This window comes from Salvelinus alpinus, chromosome 11, assembly GCF_045679555.1.
Source record: "Salvelinus alpinus chromosome 11, SLU_Salpinus.1, whole genome shotgun sequence".
NCBI lineage: Eukaryota > Metazoa > Chordata > Actinopteri > Salmoniformes > Salmonidae > Salvelinus > Salvelinus alpinus.
The window spans coordinates 46,994,201-47,013,730 of record NC_092096.1 but is presented as its reverse complement, the minus strand read 5'-3'; the positions used below and the strand labels follow the sequence as shown (position 1 = coordinate 47,013,730).

At 42.0% G+C, this 19,530-nt stretch overlaps 2 protein-coding genes across 3 annotated transcripts in view; one reads left to right on the top strand and one right to left on the bottom strand.

Annotated features, from left to right (window-relative positions):
• Nucleotides 1–2,983: 2,983 nt before the first annotated feature.
• On the top strand, nt 2,984–6,337 carry LOC139533423 (glycoprotein hormone alpha-2-like). Its single transcript, XM_071331453.1, has 3 exons — nt 2,984–3,117; nt 4,980–5,164; nt 5,519–6,337. Exons 1-3 carry the CDS (start codon nt 2,997–2,999, stop codon nt 5,621–5,623), a joined length of 411 nt encoding a protein of 136 aa, XP_071187554.1. The 5' UTR covers nt 2,984–2,996; the 3' UTR covers nt 5,624–6,337.
• A 2,918-nt stretch (nt 6,338–9,255) lies between these two features.
• The window catches only part of LOC139534863 (serine/threonine-protein phosphatase 2A 56 kDa regulatory subunit beta isoform), a 49,447-nt gene continuing 39,172 nt past the window's right edge, over nt 9,256–19,530 (bottom strand). The window contains exons 8-13 of one of the 2 annotated variants that reach the window (XM_071334334.1): nt 15,247–15,300; nt 14,978–15,028; nt 14,561–14,680; nt 13,505–13,632; nt 13,124–13,225; nt 9,256–11,746 (exon numbers count right to left, since the gene is read on the bottom strand). In XM_071334334.1, the coding sequence (XP_071190435.1) occupies nt 11,542–11,746; nt 13,124–13,225; nt 13,505–13,632; nt 14,561–14,680; nt 14,978–15,028; nt 15,247–15,300 (660 nt within the window). In that variant the 3' untranslated portion in view covers nt 9,256–11,541. Of the gene's footprint in view, nt 11,747–13,117; nt 13,226–13,504; nt 13,633–14,560; nt 14,681–14,977; nt 15,029–15,246; nt 15,301–19,530 lie in introns of both variants that reach the window. The other variant, XM_071334336.1, reaches the window with a different exon arrangement.

The window sequence follows — 19,530 nt, the reverse complement described above, 5'->3', positions numbered from 1 at the left end:
CAGTTGTAAATCATGCAGCGCCTTGTGTCACGATCGCAGATTTTAGAGAAACAACAAGTGTCTTATATCGGCTGAACGGTTAAATGCTTGTTAATATAACTGCACTGTCTAATTTACAGTAGCTATTACTGCGAAAAAATGCCATGCTATTGTTTGAGGAGTGCTCCTAACAACAAAACACTTGTTCACCACAATAGGTTTGATAAATTCACCTCTGAAGGTGAAATGTGTACTTAAATTCTGAAATCTTGCTCTGATTTATCATCCAAAGGGTCCCAGAGATAACATGTGGTGTCGTTTTGTTAGATAAAATACTTTTTCATATCCTAAAAAGGTCCATATAGCATGCACGATCGATTTTGTATTTCCACTCGTTCAATTTGCAAAGAAAGTTATCTGTGAACATCTAACCCTAAACGTTGTTTCAACCAGTCAAATCACATTCGTATGTATTCCTCAGAGATCCTAGAACATAACCAGACTTCACTATATCATTAGGGGTGTAGTATATCCCATAGGACACCAAATTTGGTCAGATAGCGACGCCTTCATGGCACGCCGATGACGCGGACGGTCCTCTCTTGATTGACTGTAACTTTGTCAAATAAGCACCAATCGTGGTCAAATAAAGCTAGCTAGATAACCAATGACCTGGGCTTTACGAGAATATCCGGAAACCCCGTATCTGTCGCAAAATGTAGCTGCTAAGCTTGTGCGACAGCCAGCCTTTAACATTTGGACAAAAAATGCCTCCTTCACGATTTGCCCAAATGTACCTGGGTGACTTCACACTAAATGTCATAAAGTTTTCTCATACTTCAAGTTATCCATCTGAAACGTTGCACATCCACTGCCTCCATCTTGTAGACACCATCGGAATTACAACCAGAGTGATGGCTGGAACTGGGACCTTTCTGTTGTATTTCAAAGATGGTGGTAGAAAAAAAACGTTTGTTTTTTTCTTTGTATTTTCTTTTACCAGATCTATTGTGTTATATTCTCCTACATTCAATTCACATTTCCACAAACTTCAAAGTGTTTCCTTTCAAATGGTACCAATAATATGCATATCCTTGCTTCAGTTCCTGAGCTACAGGCAGTTAGATTTGAGTATATCATTTTAGGCGAAAATTGAATATAAGGTTTGCTGCCCTAAGATTTGCTGTGTCATAAAACTACAGTGGTGTACATGCAGCATTTTGAAACATTGTTGGTCTTTCACACACACACACACACACACACACACACACACACACACACACACACACACACACACACACACACACACACACACACACACACACACACACACACACACACACACACACACACACACACACACACACACACACACACACACACACACACACACACACACACACACACTCTCTCTCTCTCATCTCCTCCCATCTCTCTTTAAAATACCTAAAGTTGGATTAGGAAAGTTGTTTGAAATGTTTGGACCAAGATTACAGGTAACTTATTAGATAATGTGTAGTCATGTTGGGCGAGTTGGAACCGGTGTTTTTCTGAATCAAACACGCCAAATAAATGTAAATTTTTGGGATATAACGACGGAATTAATCTAAAGAGAGAGAGAGAGAGAGAGAGAGAGAGAGAGAGAGAGAGAGAGAGAGAGAGAGAGAGAGAGAGAGAGAGAGAGAGAGAGAGAGAGAGAGAGAGAGAGAGAGAGAGAGAGAGAGAGAGAGAGAGAGAGAGAGAGAGAGAGAGAGAGAGAGAGAGAGAGAGAGAGAGAGAGAGAGAGAGAGAGAGAGAGAGAGAGAGAGAGAGAGAGAGAGAGAGAGAGAGAGAGAGAGAGAGAGAGAGAGAGAGAGACTAGGAGTGAAGAGTTAAGAGTGAAGGTTAAGAAAAGGAGGGGTCCAGACACTCAAACACTTTCTCACATTCACACAAACACACACACACACACTTTGAGAGAGAAAAAGAGGTTGCTGTGGGTGTGACCAAAGGAGTAACTTAGACTCTTCTCCCGTTTACCTGAGGAGCTACATATAGCCGTGTGTGAGGTAGGAAACACACACTCACACACACCTGTCGACGCTGCTGCCCTGCCGATTCACCTTGACTCCCCTGGGCTGAAGAAAACATATACCACAACTTAACAGGTAACACCAGCACCTCACACACACACACTTATACACACACACACACCTGATAATTGTTGTTCTCACTTGTACAGCTTGTTAATCGTCTCAATTTTGTATTTTCTTTACATATTCAGGCTTTTGGATACATTATTGTGTTGGCGAGATTTTGTGTATAAATTCTTGAGTGTTTGTGTGTGTCAGTGGATGTTTGTCTGTCTCTGTCAATATAAGTTGCATGAAAGTTTTAATGAGCCACATCTCACTAAGTAAAATACAATAACTTAAGTTCTGCAATTAGTGTATACAGTATGTAATAAATACTGTGTGTTTTGGCCACAAAATAGTGGATTGGTGTGTTTCAGATAAATCTGATCTTGTAGGAATTTACTTAGTCTACACATTATTCTTACATTTATACTAAGGGTTTTGTCAAGTGATTCAGTAACATATTTAGTTTTGTCATACGTATACGTGCATGTAGGCCTACAGAATATGATGGATAAACTTGAGTTCCACGTTGGGCACTTGGGGCCGAATACTGACGTTATATCTGTTCTCATAACTTAATGTAGACTTTTTGCATAGATTTTGCTTTCATATCAAATGAGGAATGATTATCACACACACACACACACACACACACACACACACACACACACACACACACACACACACACACACACACACACACACACACACACACACACACACACACTGAAACAGGGTAACAATCACCTAACCACACTGGCTGAGACTAAACAGTGCAAATGACCATATACACACACAGACACACAGACACACACTTCGAGGCATGGCAACTCCAACTTATATTAATCATTCTCTCTGTTTGTTCTGTTTGTCCCATGCAGGCCACTGTCCTTTGTCATCATGTCTCAGTGTGTGCCCTCTAACCTATGTGTGCTAATGCTGCTGCTGACCCTGCTGCTGCTGTCACCATTCAACTTCAGCTACGAGGAGCTCAGCACAGGACCTGGCTGCCATCTATACCGTCAGTCTAACACACACAGACATATACAGATACACACACATAATATACAAATATATACACACACACACACACACACACACACACACACACACACACACACACACACACACACACACACACACACACACACACACACACACACACACACACACACACACACACACACACACACACACACACACACACTCTTTACAGATAAACACACTCGTGCTGAGTGATTATTGCTTTTTGAGGTGGTTTTGGTTAATTTAATAAAAAACAATCAGAGTTGAATGCTGTAACAACACAGAAAAAAACCTATTAATTGTTTAACTGCTTGGGAGCAATTTCCAGACGCCTGAAGGTACCACGTTCATCTGTACAAACAATAGAACGCAAGTATCAACACCATGGGACCACGCAGCCGTCATACCGCTCAGGAAGGAGATGTGTTCTGTCTCCTAGAGATGAACGTACTTTGGTGTGAAAAGTGCAAATCTATCCCAGAACAACAGCAAAGAATCTTGTGAAAATGCTGGAGGAAACAGGTAGAAAAGTATCTATTTCCACGGTAAAACGAGTCCTATATCGACATAACCTGAAAGGCCGCTCAACAAGGAAGCAGCCACTGCTCCAAAACCGCCATAAAAAAGTCAGACTACGGTTTGCAACTCCACATGGGGACAAAGATTGTACTTTTGGAGAAATGTCCTCTGGTCTGATGAAACAAAATTAGGACTGTTTGGCCGTAATGACCATCGTTATGTTTGGAGGAAAAAAGGGGATGCTTGCAAGCCGAAGAACACCATCCCAACCGGGAAGCACGGGGGTGGCAGCATCATGTTGTGGGGGTGCTTTGCTGCAAGAGGGACTGGTGCACTTCACAAAATAGAAGGCATCATAAGGAAGGACAATTATGTGGATATATTGAAGCAACGTCTCAAGACATCTGTCAGGACGTTAAAGCTTGGTCGCAAATGGGTCTTCCAAATGGACATTGACCCCAAGCATACTTCCAAAGTTGTGGCAAAATGGCTTAAGGACAACAAAGTCAATGTATTGGAGTGGCCATCACAAAGCCCAGACCTCAATCCTATAGAACATTGTAGGCAGACCTGAAAAGGTGTGTGCGAGCAAGGAGGCCTACAAACTTGACTCTGTCAGAAGGAATGGGCCAAAATTCACCCAACTTATTGTGGGAAGCCTGTGGAAGGCTACCTGAAACGTTTGACCCAAGTTAAACAATTTAAATGCAATGGTATCAAATACTAGTTGAGTGTATTTAAACTTCTGACCCACTGGGAATGTGATGAAAGAAATAAAGCTGAAATAAATCATTCTCTCTACTATTATTCTGACCTTTCACATTCTTAAAATAAAGTGGTGATCCTAACTGACCTAAAACAGGGAATGTTTACTCGGATTAAATGTCAGGAATTGTGGAAAAACTAAGTTTAAATGTATTTGGCTAAGGTGTATGTAAACTTCAGACTTCAACTGCAGTTTCAGGTAGGGACACCTCACCAAGCAACAGCTGATATCTATATCCCCTCACTATTGTGCATTCTTCTGTCTCTTCCCATAGCAGGCATAAAAGAAACACAGACTGGACAAGTAGATGCGCAATGGATTATGGTCATTGTAGTTAGTTTAGCGCATAAAATGTGGTAATTATGTTGAATATTGGCCTGTTGGAAACAACAACTCCCTACTACATCGTCACAGTTCCGGCTGGATCTAATTTATCTCTAGAGAATCTGTGCAATGTGCGCATTGAGCTCACAGAAAAAAAACATACAAAATGTAATTCAAATAATTGAATTGTCGTTGGTCAATTACTTGTTTAAATTAATTGTTCTCCTCTTTCCTCTCCGCTCCTGCAGCATTTAACGTGACCATCCGTAGTGACCGGCGTGGGACATGTAAGGGAACCCATGTTGTGTATGCCTGTGTTGGATACTGTGAGTCCAGTGCCTTTCCCTCACGCTACTCTGTCCTGGTGGCATCTAACTTCACTCACAACATCACCTCAGCGTCAAGATGTTGTACCATCAGCAAGGATGCAAAGGTAGAGTATGGACACAGAGACAGAGACACACACAACATTATCTCAGCCTTGAAATACTGCACTATCAGCAAAGACGCAAAGGTAGAGTATATACACACACACACACACACACACACACACACACACACACACACACACACACACACACACACACACACACACACACACACACACACACACACACACACACACACACACACACACACACACACACACACACACACACACACACACACACGTAGGGTAAGGGTATGTCATCCTGATTACCTATTTGGTTGGAACATTGTCACTTGACATGTCTGAAAATGTAAAAAATGTGATATAAAATATTTAAATTGTATTAATTTCCCTAAGATCAAAGTTCGTCTGGACTGCCCTCGTGCTCGTCATCACAACGACATTAAGATCCTGACGGCGCGGGCCTGTCACTGCGACATGTGTCGCAAGTCACGCTACTGAGACGCCACCGTCGCCGCGGGAACATGCAACAAACTGTAACATGAGGACTGGTATAAGATGGAGTCTCAAGGAGAGCAATCTGTCAATCAAATGTACTGTATATGAGAGAGAGAGGTTTGTGCATACCTAGAATGGAACGGTGGAGCAGGGAAAAAAGACTTGAGAAACACTTTTTATAACGTTGCTTTATTTAAGAATTGTTGGTTAAAACATTGGTTTAAGACAGGAGAAGACAGTTTGTGACCCTGTATGAGTTAACACCCTATTCCCTTTGTAGTGCACATCCCTTTGTAGTGCACACAGTCCATAGCGGACTGGTCAGAAGTAGTGCACTATAAAGGGAATAGGGTGCCATTTGGGATGCATGCGTAGGCACTGACAGCCATTTAGATTGATAATACAATAATTAACTCTACATAGATCTGCTATACAGCCCCTACCACAGAACTAGAATGAGTAGAACTAGAATCCACTTTCTAATCAATGGGTGGACTGGCAGCCAATTTGAGTGTTTACCAATCAAGTTGCCATGGTCAGACGTTCCAATTCTGTTCTATTAATTCTATGGCCACTACACAGCCAGACATTAAGAGACAAAAGAATGTACATTAAACTTTATTTATATTAATGAGCTTGAACAACTGATGTTTTGTAAATAAGTGACAAGAAAGAATGTTGGAAGTGTTGATGAAATAAAAATTGAAAAGATTACAACAGATTTTAAAGAACTTTTCTGTGTTATAACACTACAGCAGTGTACATACAGCAATATGAAACCCTCTTGGTCTTTCACACACACACACACACACACACACACACACACACACACACACACACACACACACACACACACACACACACACACACACACACACACACACACACACACACACACACACACACACACACACACACACACACACACACACACACACACACACACACACACACACACACACACACACACACACACACACACACACACACACACACACACACACACACACACACACACACACACACACACACACACACACACCTCTCATCTCCTCAATCTCTCTCTCACACAAACACACAACCTGGTCCCCCGACACACAATCCCTGCTCCCCTCCCCTACACCCCAACCAATACACATACTCCTTTCCCTCAGTGTCCTGTGTGAAGCAGACAGTAATGGCACTGCTAGGTGAGAGGATAGGGGTAGAGGGGTGAGACATATATCTCACACACACATACACTCCCCACACAGCTCTAGGTGTAAAGAGGGGAGACGTGAAGCTGGCAGCCTGGCAGGTGGGTCGTCAGATAGCGGGTACGCCCGTAGGAACACACATGGTGGTGCCGCTGGATGTAGGGGGGCTCCGGGAACAACTTCTATAGGGCAACAGAAACAACATAACAACCCTATTAACCCTGCCAATGATACATCATTGTTGTTTGATAAGGTGAGATATGGCAAGATGATATGATGAGATGGCAAGACGTGGGACGACTTATAGAGCAAGCGAGAATAAACACATACACAATCGGAGGCTTGGAGGCAGGCCAAGCGAGGAGGAGTTCTACTGCAGCTCAAAAAAGCCCTATCTTTGTTCAAGGAAGTGTCCAGGTGTGTGCATGTGTTTGTTGTCCTGTTTACCTATCTCCCAGGTGTTGCAGCAGTCAAAATGCCAATTAGCAAAAAAAATGTATCAGAATTGGGCTGCCTGTGTAAATGTAGCCAGAGAGAGTTAGCAGGGCAACAAAATCCTGAGACAGAGACAGAGAGAGATGAATAGAGAGAGAAGTGATGATGAGAATGGTCTGATGGCTCAATACATTTTAAACTCATACATCAAATTTACATCTGGTCTACATCTGGTCAACAACATTTTTGTAATAATTTATGGTAACTTTCACATAAGTTACTATCAGTTCAATCTTGCTTCATGTAAGACAGGTAAGTCAAACTATTGAAGTCTCTTCTGTTCTGACACGACAAACATATAGAACTCCCCCTAGCGTACGTCATGATTCCTGCACGGCCGATCAAGAGATCTCTGTGCTGAGCCTGAGCAACTAGACAAGTACAGTGATAAGTTCTTGTCATGATAAAGGAAATAAAATGTCCATCAGTTATACAACGTTTTTATTTCATTAAAATTGTAAGCTAAACTGATTTCTAAACATTTACGTCAATGATGTAGATGTGTTATTAGAATTATGCTGCATTCTACAATCTACTGGTTGCTTTCGTTGTCTTATCAACAGAATCAAAGGTCTGTTTTGTTCACGTACAGAAATGTACCTGAAAACATGTCTAATGGCGACAGCAAGGCTGATGGTCCTCATGCGCTCAAATTACCTGGAGTGACACGCGTAGTACCAATAAACATCATTGTCATGAGAAGTGTCTGTTAACTACAAGAAAATAAAAGGATTCAACTATTTTAAAGGAGCAACAAATAATTTAACATTTCACAAATATTGTCAAAATAAAGATAACCACCAACAACGAAAGTAGACTATACAAATCTGTTTGGTAGGCTACGTAAAGACTAGTTTAATTATAAAAACAACAGTTGGGCATCTTCTCCACTGTCTGAATATGCCCTATCTCAGAACAAATGTTTTGATTTTGCTTTTAGTCCAGTTAAATTGTACGGACACTCTGACGTCATAGCAATTATAACGAAATGCCCTTAAACTTGGCGACTCCTGGGGGGGGGGGTCTTCTATGTGTGTGTGTCTGTGTGTGAGAAAGAGAGTGAGAGAGATGGAGAAATTAGTGAAGGATGAGAGGGAGCGAGTGAGAGGCAGAGAGAGAAAGGTAGATAGTGTGTGTGTAGATTTAGATGTAGAATGTAGATTTCCGACTAAATAGAAGTCATGAGATGGCACTAAATAATTACTAGTAATGAGTTCACCTTTTTAGTAAAAAGAGTTATAACTTGCTGAGGTGTACTCACTTTTGAGAACACAAGCTCAAATACATAGTACAAATATTATTAAAATATAAAAAATCATACATGATTTTTCCCCTATTCAACAAAAGTGGAGGAATTAATTAAAAAAAATCTAAATATAGTAACAATCAAATTAGAAAAGATTTCATCTTTCTTATAAATGTAAAATAAATATGAGACAAATTTGGCCACATTTCATATAACTGACAAAAGAGCATTTCCTGCCAAGCGTCGCCTGAGCAACGCAGAGACACAATTTCGTCCCTCTTTGACCAAGAGAAAGTGGTCGGTTTCAATTCTACTAAATTATTTCAAGTTTTTTTTAAATGTTGACAGCTATAAATTCATCTGAGAATATCACAGCGAGATGAAACGATGATTACCAGATTTGCTTTGTCTGGATAGAACAGAAAATATGACACTATGCAAATGTATGGTGTGAAACCTGACACTTCAAGTCAGCACCGCTGACAGAGTGGTAGCGGGGCTTTCTCGCACTATAAGGCACTGAACCCTGTGAAATTCACAGAGCGCTCTGTACAGCAATATATCAGTTGGAACCGGTCCAGAACCCTAAATAGGGGAAATAACATCTATGCCCCATTAGATGGATGGAGTGATAGGGACAAAAGAGAGAGAGAGAGATTACACAAGAGACCATTAAAAAACGACACAAACACACTCCATTGTTTTCTCAAAGTGAAGTTAATTTAGCACATCATCTTTTCCTTTCTACAATCCCGGTTTAACTTGACTGTACATTCATCTACCCAGCTGTTGGTCCCCGAAAAAAAATACATTGTCATCCTCAATCGTTTCTATGTTTCTGAGCATGGATAGCCTACAAACCAGACCAGGAGGACACTGCAATTGCAGTTTAGCAATGCTACTTATGTGTACATATTCAATTCCATTATTATTGCTGTTCTATAATTCTACTGACGGGAACCTCTTCTTTCAGTTGATAAATTGCGTTCCAATTCCGGAATTCCCGATTTCCGGAAGGATTCTTTTCGTTCTTGAACAGAATAGTGGACGGGAAGATTATTCTCCCAGTGAACTGACTGACTGACAAATGGGGGAATTATGGGTAACTTGCAAAATTCAGGAAGTGTTTTAACGATAGTGAGGTTTGTTCCTTTATGTCCTTTTTTGTTTTGTTGAAATTAAAAACAGTTAAAAGAGTGTTGAAGGCTGCTGGTCTGGTTGTCTTGGTAACAAGACGCAAGAAAAACCTCCAGATTCACAATCAATCAAAAGTGTTACATTCTGATTCAAATCCTGTTCCTACGAAAGGAGAGAAAGGGAGAGAAGAGAGAAAGAGGGATCGATGCCACCTCTCTCCCTCTATCACTCTGTCTATACACATCTCCTGTCACTGTTACACTCAGACTGAATTCTCACACACACACACTTCCATCACCTCTGCATCTTACACACATGAACACACACACGCGCATACACGCATACACACACACTTCCATGACCTCGCCATCTCTCTCAGACACACACACACAAACACGTCTCATCTTTGCCAACTTCCTGCAATAAGGTCACAATTACAGAGATCAAATAAAAAAATATCATAAATATCAGATATCGCCAAAATGAACACACAAAAACATAAAAATATTCAAACAAATTCAAAATAATTTCATCAAACGAATGAATCATAATAAGATGCACAGAAGTACAGTAAGACTGTGTGAAATCAAGGACTAGTAGACTGAGCCCACAGATGGTAGACTGAGGCCGCATCCCAAATGGCACACTATTCCCTATATAGTGTACTACTGTTGACCAGAGCTCTATGGGCCCTGGTCAAAAGTAGTGCACTTCATAGGGGAAATTGTGCCATTTAGGACACAACCCCAATACACACATTATCCAAAACAAATTTGAATATTACTAGAAAAACATGGTTTTCTGACTCTCTTACTTCTCTCTATGCCCAATTATGAATGGACAAGAATAATGACATATCAGAACATTGTTTTAGTTTAGGAGATTAGGGGTCGCCCAAAATCATACACTGGGTCCGTCCCAAATGGCACCCTATTCCCTAAATAGTGCACTACTTTTGACCAGGGTCCATAGGGGAGTTGTCAAAAGTAGTGCACTATGTAGGGAATAGGGTGCCATTTGGGAAGTAGCCCCTTTCCCCATTATAGTGCACTGCTTTTGGTCAGTAGTATTGCACTACAATATGGGGATTAGGCCCCATATAGTGTACTACATTTGGCCAATAGTGCACTCGCTCTGTAGCGAATAGGGTGTGATTTGGACCATGCTCTAGTTATGCTAAAGCTTTAGGAGTTCTACACTAAAGATTCTCCCACCAACACTATAATAATCATAATATTCAGACATATATATATATAAAAACATCAGTAGTAGTAGTAGTAGTAGTACAGTAGAGAATAATAGAAGAAGAAGCAACAATATTATGTAGCATTCACGTCATCATTCCTCTGTATCTTTTGGGACGGTATAAAGTCCTTTGTCGGAGAACCGGGAAAACGGTTCCACGTCAAAACCTAGACAGCTAGAACCAGTACCTGTGTGTGTGAGTGTGAGTGTGATTGTGAGTGTGAGTGTGTGTTTGTGTGAGAGAGAGAAAAATATGTCTTGTTTAAGATGGGCAGTTTGTGTGGGTAGTCTTCCAGTGAGTATGTAGAGGGCTGTGTTTGCACTTCAATGTAGGTGAGTGTCAGTCTGTTTGAGTTGATTCATATTTTGTTTACATTCTGCATGAGTGTGTGTGTGTATACAGTATATGACTGTGTGCGACTATGTGTGTGTTCATGTGTACGTTCTCAGTGTGTGTGTGTGCGTGTGGGTGTGTGTGTGTGTTTGAGCGTGTGCGTCTGCTCCTTCGTGTGTACATGTGTGTGTTTGGCTATGTGCATACTGTCTCTGTATGTCCGCTAAGTACTCTATGTATCCTGGTACTGATCCTCCGCTGTCTGGTTCTAGGTGTTAGAAGAGGCTCCGCTGAGCTCGGGGTTTGGATGCTCAGGGAATGCCGTCTGTGTGGAGGAGGGCTGAGGAGGCTCCCCTCTCTCCTGGAGGTTCTTCTGATTGCGACTGGCCTCCCCCAGGATCTGCAGTCTCCTCTCCTGCTGCTCCTCCAGCCCCCGCCACAGCTCTGCACGCTCACACTCCCTCTTCAACTCCCTTGAGGGGAAAGGTGAGGAAGGGAGGAGGGAGAGAGAGAGAGGAGGAAGAGATGGATGGAGGGAGGGAGGGAGGGAGAGCAGAAGGGGAAGAGGTAGGAAGAGAGAGACAGCTTAGGTTATATACACACTGAGTGTACAAAACATTAGGAACACCTTCCTACTATTGAGTTGCACCCCCCATTTTGCCCTCAGAACAGCTTCTATTCGTCGGGGCATGGTGTCGAAAGCGTTCCTCAGGGATACTCGCCTATGTTGACTTCAATGCTTCCCACAGTTGTGTCAAGTTGTGGGTGGGGGGGGGGGGTTGAGACAGAGAAATGTAAGATAATCTATATAGGACTTTGTGATAACTGCTGATGGAAAAAGGGCTTTATAAAATACATTTGATTGACTGATTGAAGATAATGACTTGTGATGCTAATCAATGCAACTTCCAAATGAGAAAATGCATCCCATACCATTTTAACATGGAAATATCTGTTCTAACAGTAGAAGCCAATGTGTGGTGTTCAATCTACATTACATTCCATGAGATTTACATTCCATGAGATTTAAAAAATACTATTGGCAATTTAGCTAATTCAAGACGGTCTCAATTTACCAAAATTAAGACAAAATATGCTCTTTACCCAACTCGTTTTTCAAAGATACACGTTTTGTGCTCTTGTAGGAAGTAATCACTCGCCCATTGCTGACTACAAATTATCAATAACTGGGCTAATAATTCACTAATTCTTAAAGGATATGAGCAAATGTGCACATGTGGCTCTCGCTTTGATCTTAAAACAAGCGTATCTACACATGACCACTCATGCTGTAAACACAGTCCAGTACAAAGTGAATGGCACAGATCCATATACAGTGGCCTATTTGCATATAGGCCTACTGCAGCTCTGATTGGTTATGACGCACCAGTCTGTGTAGAGTACGGGCTAAGTCGTGCGTGTCAATGCAATAGAATCTTACTCTGAAATGTTCTGTCTACAACAAAATCTCTTGCATAGTTAGTTTTGCATACTAAGTCTTGCATAGTTCATTTTGTTTCGATATGTTGCATTGAAAATGGCTAATGTTGCGTTGATTCGATCACAATTCCCACAGGAAAGCGAAATGTTAATAGTGTTAACTAAGGAGGAACACTGTAGGAAGTTGAGTGAAGTTCAATCTCGTGCTTCTCTGCGCGGGCTGATATTTCTTCTGCGGGGCAGTCCCGGGGAGCTGCGCACCTGCGCATGCGTGTAGCTTAGAGGGAACATTGGTGTCAATAAAGATCCTTGAATTGAATGCAAGTGAACACAAAGAGAAAAGGAGAAAAAAAGACGGGAGGATGAGAAACAGGGGTGTTATACACACATATTAGTACACGCACGCTCACTTCTGTTTTTCCACTTTGTAAGAGGCAGTGAGGTCATCAAACAGCTTGCTGTTCATCTCCATAAAGGTCTTCAGAACGTTGTAGATCAGAGAGACTATAGTCCTGCAGAGAGAGAGAGAGAGAGAGAGAGAGAGAGAGAGAGAGAGAGAGAGAGAGAGAGAGGATGGATGGAGGGAGAGGGGGATGGAGGGAGAGAGAAATGGAGGGAGAGAGAAAGAGAGAGAAAGAGAGAGAGATGGAGAGGTGAGGAAGAGAGAAGGACAGAAAACGAGTGAAGGTGGGGTTAAAGAGGTATATCTGCAGAGATTCACAGTTCATACAGACTTAAAGAGCAAAGGTTATAGGTTAGGGGTTAGAGGTTAAGGGGTAGAGGTCACTCACTGGTTCCAGTGCTCCTTGGACACTCTGTAGAGTGTGGCGAAGACCAGCGGTAGAATCACCTGACAGTTCTCCTCTATCAGAGACAAGATGTACTCGTTGTTCCAGAAGTACAAGGCCCTCTCTGCTACCTACAGCAGGGAGGGAGAGAGAGATGGAGAGAGGGAGGGAGAGAAAGGGATGAGGGAGAGAGAGAGAGAAAGGGATGGAGAGAGAGAGAGAAGTAGTGAGGGAGAAGGAAGGAAGAGGGAGGAAGGGATGGATGGAGGGAGAGCAGAAGGGGAATAGAGGGAGGAAGAATGAGAAAGCTTAGGTTATATACACTGACTGTACAAAACATTAGGAATAGCTTCCTACTATTGAGTTGCACACCCCTTTTGCCCTCAGAACAGCCTCAATTCGTCAGGGTATGGACTCTTCAAGGTGTTGGAAGTGTTCCACAGGGATGCTGGCCCATGTTGACTCTAATGCTTCCCATAGTTGTGTCATGTTGGCTGAATGTCCTTGGGCCATTATTGATACACACGGGAAACTGTTGAGCGTGAAAAACCCAGCAGCGTTGCAGTTCTTGATACAAAATGGCACCTACTACCATACCCCGTTCAAAGGCAGTTAAATCTTTTCTCTCCCCATTTACCCTCTGAATGGCACACATACACAATCCATGTCTTAATTGTCTCAAGGCTTAAACATCCTTCTATAACCGGTCTCCTCCCCTTTAGCTACACTGATTAAAGTGGATTTAACAAGTGACATAAATAAGGGATCATAGCTTTCACCTGGATTCACCTGGTAAGTCAGTAATGGAAAGAGCAGGTGTTCTTAATGTTTTGTACACTCAGTGTATTACAGTACAACAAATCTTTATTGTCCAGAGAATTTGTCCTTTGCAGTTTATTAGATCAATGTGAGAGGACAGGGGATTGGCTGCCCAGATGTGGTGGGCATGGCCTAACCTGGGAGTGTGGGCTGGAGATGCAGGCAGAGATCTGTGTGTGTGTATGTGCGTGCGTGCGTGCATGTGTGTGCTTTAATTTTAATTTGTGTGTGTGTGTGTACCTGGAAGTGTGGGCTGGAGATGCAGGCAGCGATCTGTTTGAAGAGAGACTCCTGAACACGGATAAACTGAGATGGCTCGATCACATCCAGTATCTCCTCGATCTCCCCTAGGAACATCACCTACAGATGCACACACACACACACACACACACACACACACACACACACACACACACACACACACACACACACACACACACACACACACACACACACACACACACACACACACACACACACACACACACACACACACACACACACACAAAGATGAAGAGACAGATGCACACAAATATACACACACACGCACGGACGGACACACACACACACACACAGATGCACACACACAGGCTCACACACATATGAGAGAATCACACCATGAGTTTATAAAAAAACACACACACAAAGATGTCTCACCTCTTTCTGGGTGCAGGTTTTGGGCCAGTATTTGAGGAGCCCTCGTATGATCTGAACAGAAAACAAACAGAGGCAAAGTCCAGCAAGGTGTTACAGTGTTTTATGTATACTGGAACTTCCATTGTGAGCAGTGACTAACATCAGTAAGGTTGCAAAATTCCGGTAAACGATCCTGCAAATCCTGCAATCAGGATTTCTGGAAGGCATGGGATTTTTAGGAAAGTTACTGTAATTTTCCAACCCTAAATGACAGAAAAGGTGTTCCTTACGTATTCTGTGACAGTAGAATCTTTCTCCATAAACTGGACCACACAGTACGCCAGCTGTAGAGTGGTAGATACATACAGCAGGTTAACACACACACACAGCCCAGCTAGCACATAATGTTCTGAGAACCATATGTTTCTTAGAGCTTGGTGAGAGCATGGTTGTCCTATGGTTATTTTGCATTCAACCTTCCCATAACTTTCTGGGAATGGCGCCGTATAGTTGCTCAGCACATTTAAGGAACTTCACAAAAAAAAAAGTATTACATTAAGAGAACGTTTCCTAAAAGTTCAAAGAGGACAGAGGGCTCTGTTTTCACTTTGGGGGAAAATCGTGCCCAATTTAAACGGCCTCGTACTCAATTCTTGCTCGTACAATATGCATATTATTATTACTATTGGATAGAAAACACTCTCTAGTTTCTAAAACCGTTTGAATTATATCTGTGAGTAAAACAGAACTCGTTTTGGCAGCAAACTTCCTGACCAGGAAGTGGAAAGTCTGAAAACGATGCTCTGTTCTAGGGCCTGCCTATAAATGGGCATGATACGTATTAGTATACATGCACGTCATACACCTTCCACTAGATGTCAAGAGGCAGTGAGAGAAGATATGGGGTGTTTATCTTGGTCTGAGGTGGAATAAATCCTCTTGGAATGACGTGTCACCCATTTCCTGTTTTCTGGAAAGCGCGAGGATGGACCTGGAATTGCCTTCTGGAAAGCTGTCGTTATAGGCGACTACTATCTCCGGCTTGATGAATGATGAATGCCTTGATGAATGAATGCGGTTGTGTGGTAGGCTATTGTAGTAAGCTAATATAATGCTATATTGTGTTTTCGCTGTAAAACACTTAAAAAATCAGAAAATATTGGCTGGATTCACAAGATGTTTGTCTTTAATTTGCTGTACACCAAGTATTTAAGTATTTCACGTTGGTCTCTATAATTACTCTGGCTGCTTTGGTGCTATTTTTGATGGTAGCTGTGATGGTAGCTGCAATGTAAAATTGATTTATACCTCAAATATGCACATTTTTCGAACAAAACATAGATTTATTGTGTAACATGTTATAGAACTGTCATCTGATGAAGTTGTTTCTTGGTTAGTTTGGTTGGTTCTTGGTTAGTTTGGTTGGTTTCGTGCATGCTACCTGTGCTGTGAAAAATGTCTGTGCTTTTTTGTATTTGGTGGTGAGCTAACATAAATATATGTGGTGTTTTCGCTGTAAAACATTTTAAAAATTGGACATGTTGACTGGATTCACAAGATGTGTATCTTTCATTTGCTGTATTGGACTTGTTAATGTGTGAAAGTTAAATATTTCTAAAAAATATTTTTTGAATTTCGCGCTCTGCCTTTTCAGTGGAATGTGGGAGGAGTTCCACTAGCGGAACGCTGGGGATAGACAGGTTAACAAGATAGAGGATAGAGAGAGTTTTGCTGACGCTGAAAATAATGTATTTTTTTTTTTTAAACATTCTTCATGTTTTATTGTGGTTTGTTGTTCTGAGAACATGACTTTAAATAGAACCACAAGGAAACCTGCAAAAAACTTTATGATGAAGTATTGAAATTCCCACAGAAGAACATGGTATCTTACCGTTCTCTGAACGTTCAGAGAACATTACTTTAAATAGGAATGTAAAACCTGTAAAAAACTTTATGATGAAGTACTGAAATTCCCACCTGAGAAACATGGTTCTCAGAACGTTATGTGCTAGCTGAGTATCCTGCACCATTCCCAGAATGTTGTGGGAAGGTTGTATGCAAAATAACCATTGGACAACCATGCTCTCACCAAGCTCTGACAAACATATGGTTCTCAGAACATTATGTGCTAGCTGAGTATCCTGCACCATTCCCAGAATGTTGTGGGAAGGTTGTATGCAAAATAACCATTGGACAACCATGCTCTCACCAAGCTCTGACAAACATATGGTTCTCAGAACATTATGTGCTAGCTGGGCTAGCAGTGCTATTAAAAGTCTTATTGAAACATTCAGTGAAAGTTTAAAGGAAATTATTAAAAAACCTCCAAATAACCTTTAATTCCGGTTCTCAGAACGTTAATTAAACCTATCAGGAAAACTTTCAAGGAACCATAGTAAAATGTCCTCAGAACCTCCCTGCAACCTAAAAATGTAAGTTCCCAGAACATTTAAAAACATTCAGTTTTACCAGTCAGGAGACTGTTCCCAGAACCAATGGGAAACCAAAAGCGTACATTCCAACAACTTCCAAGGAATCAAATGGGCTAGCTGGGAGTACTGTATACTGTGTACACATTAAAATATTGTATTTTACGCATGCACGCACACACATTCAAATACTGTGTGTGTATACACACACACAAACACTGCACACACTCACACCCCATGTGTCGTGTTATGAGCAGTGGTATTGCAGTAATCTGTAATTTTTTCTTGTTGTGGCATTCCCTAGAGTCAGAATACACACCCATACACACACATGTTCCCTAGAGTAGGGTTTCCCAAACTCGGTCCTGGGGCCCACCCCCCGTGCAAGTTTTGTTTTTTTGCCCGATCACTACACAGCTGATTCAAATAATCCAAGCTTGATGATGAGTTGGTTATTTGAATCAGTTGTGTAGTGCTAGGGAAAAATCAAAACGTGCACCTAGGGGGGGCCCCAGGACCGAGTTTGGGAAACCCTGCCCTAGAGTGTGAATACAATGGGATGTAAAACCCTGATCCCACCGGATTACTGCTCTAAGGATCGGAAAGATACGTTTTCCAAGTTGGTGCCCCTCCGCCTAGGCGCGTTGCCATGGCGAGTGGGCACCGTGGCGACGGAGTGTGTGTGTTTACTTCGGAAGGAGTGATGTCACAGCCTGCCCTGAGGGTATATGACATAGAGCTTATACCTCTCCTTTCTCTCTCTCTCTCTGTATATTTCTTCCTTACTATCTGTCTCACTTTCTTTTTCTCTATAATTCATTCACTTTCTACCTCTCTGCCTCCCATTCACCTTTTCCCCTCTCTCTCCATCTTTTTCACTTTTCTTTCTCTCTTCATCCCTGACTTTCTACATCCCTTACTCCCTATGCACATTATATGGAAAGATCAACAGAGGGTTGGAGCGGAGGTAGAGGGTGAATGGAGGGAGGGATGAATGAGAAAAGCAGGAAAGAACCAGTGATTAAAATAAGACAGGAGTTGAAGCGTTTAAAGTATTAAAGTCAGATTAGTGACAAGCCTAGGGTAAATACAGAGTTGTTTTCTGTTGTTAGGTGAGGGATTATCGGTATTGTAGTCTGTTAGGATAGAGTTTATGGTGTTTGTAGTTCCAGGCTAATAAGAGGTGACAACTGGTGACTTTAAAAATTGAAATACAGCAGCCTAAACCAGTGTTTGCCAACTCCAGTCCTCGAGTACCCCGAACCACACACACACACACACACACACACACACACACACACACACACACACACACACACACACACACACACACACACACACACACACACACACACACACACACACACACACACACACACACACACACACACACACACACATATTTGTTTTGGAGCCCCAGACAAACTCACCTGATTCAACTCATGGAGGGTTTGACGATTAGTTGACAAGTTGAATCAGGTGTGCTTGTCAGGGAGTAATACAAAAATGTATGCTGTTGGAGGTACTGGAGGACTGGAGTTGGGAAACACTGGTCTAAACCATGGGCTACTTTTAACCAGAATCCCCACCCTATTATCAGTAGTACGCTACTTTTGACCAGGTCCCAAAGGCTTTGGTCAAAAGTGGTGCACTATATAGGGAATAGGGTACCATTTGAGAAACAAGCCATTGTTCCCTCCCGCCTTGCTGAAAAAAACAGCATAGACCAGCATCATTGTGTTTTTGCTGGTGACCAGCCTTCACTGTGTTTTTGCATAACCAGCTAGACCATGCTAGTCAGACCAGCTAAACCCCTTAAACTCAACTCTGAGTTCCACTGCTTTTTTTCATTGTTCACCTCTAATCAGGGACTGATTTAGACCTGGGAAGCCAGGTGGATGCAATGCATTATCAGGTAGAACAGACAAGTATCAGGCTCCGGCCCTCGTGGGGTAAGAGTTGAATACCCCTGAGCTAGACCACGCTGGTCTGCCAACAGAACCAGCTAGACCACGCTGGTCTGCCAACAGAACCAGCTAGACCATGGGCTCCAAACTTTTTTGGCCCCATTTTGATATCAAAATATTTTTGATATTGGGGCTATGACAGTCAATTACAAATCAGTCTGACAGTATATTTGATCGT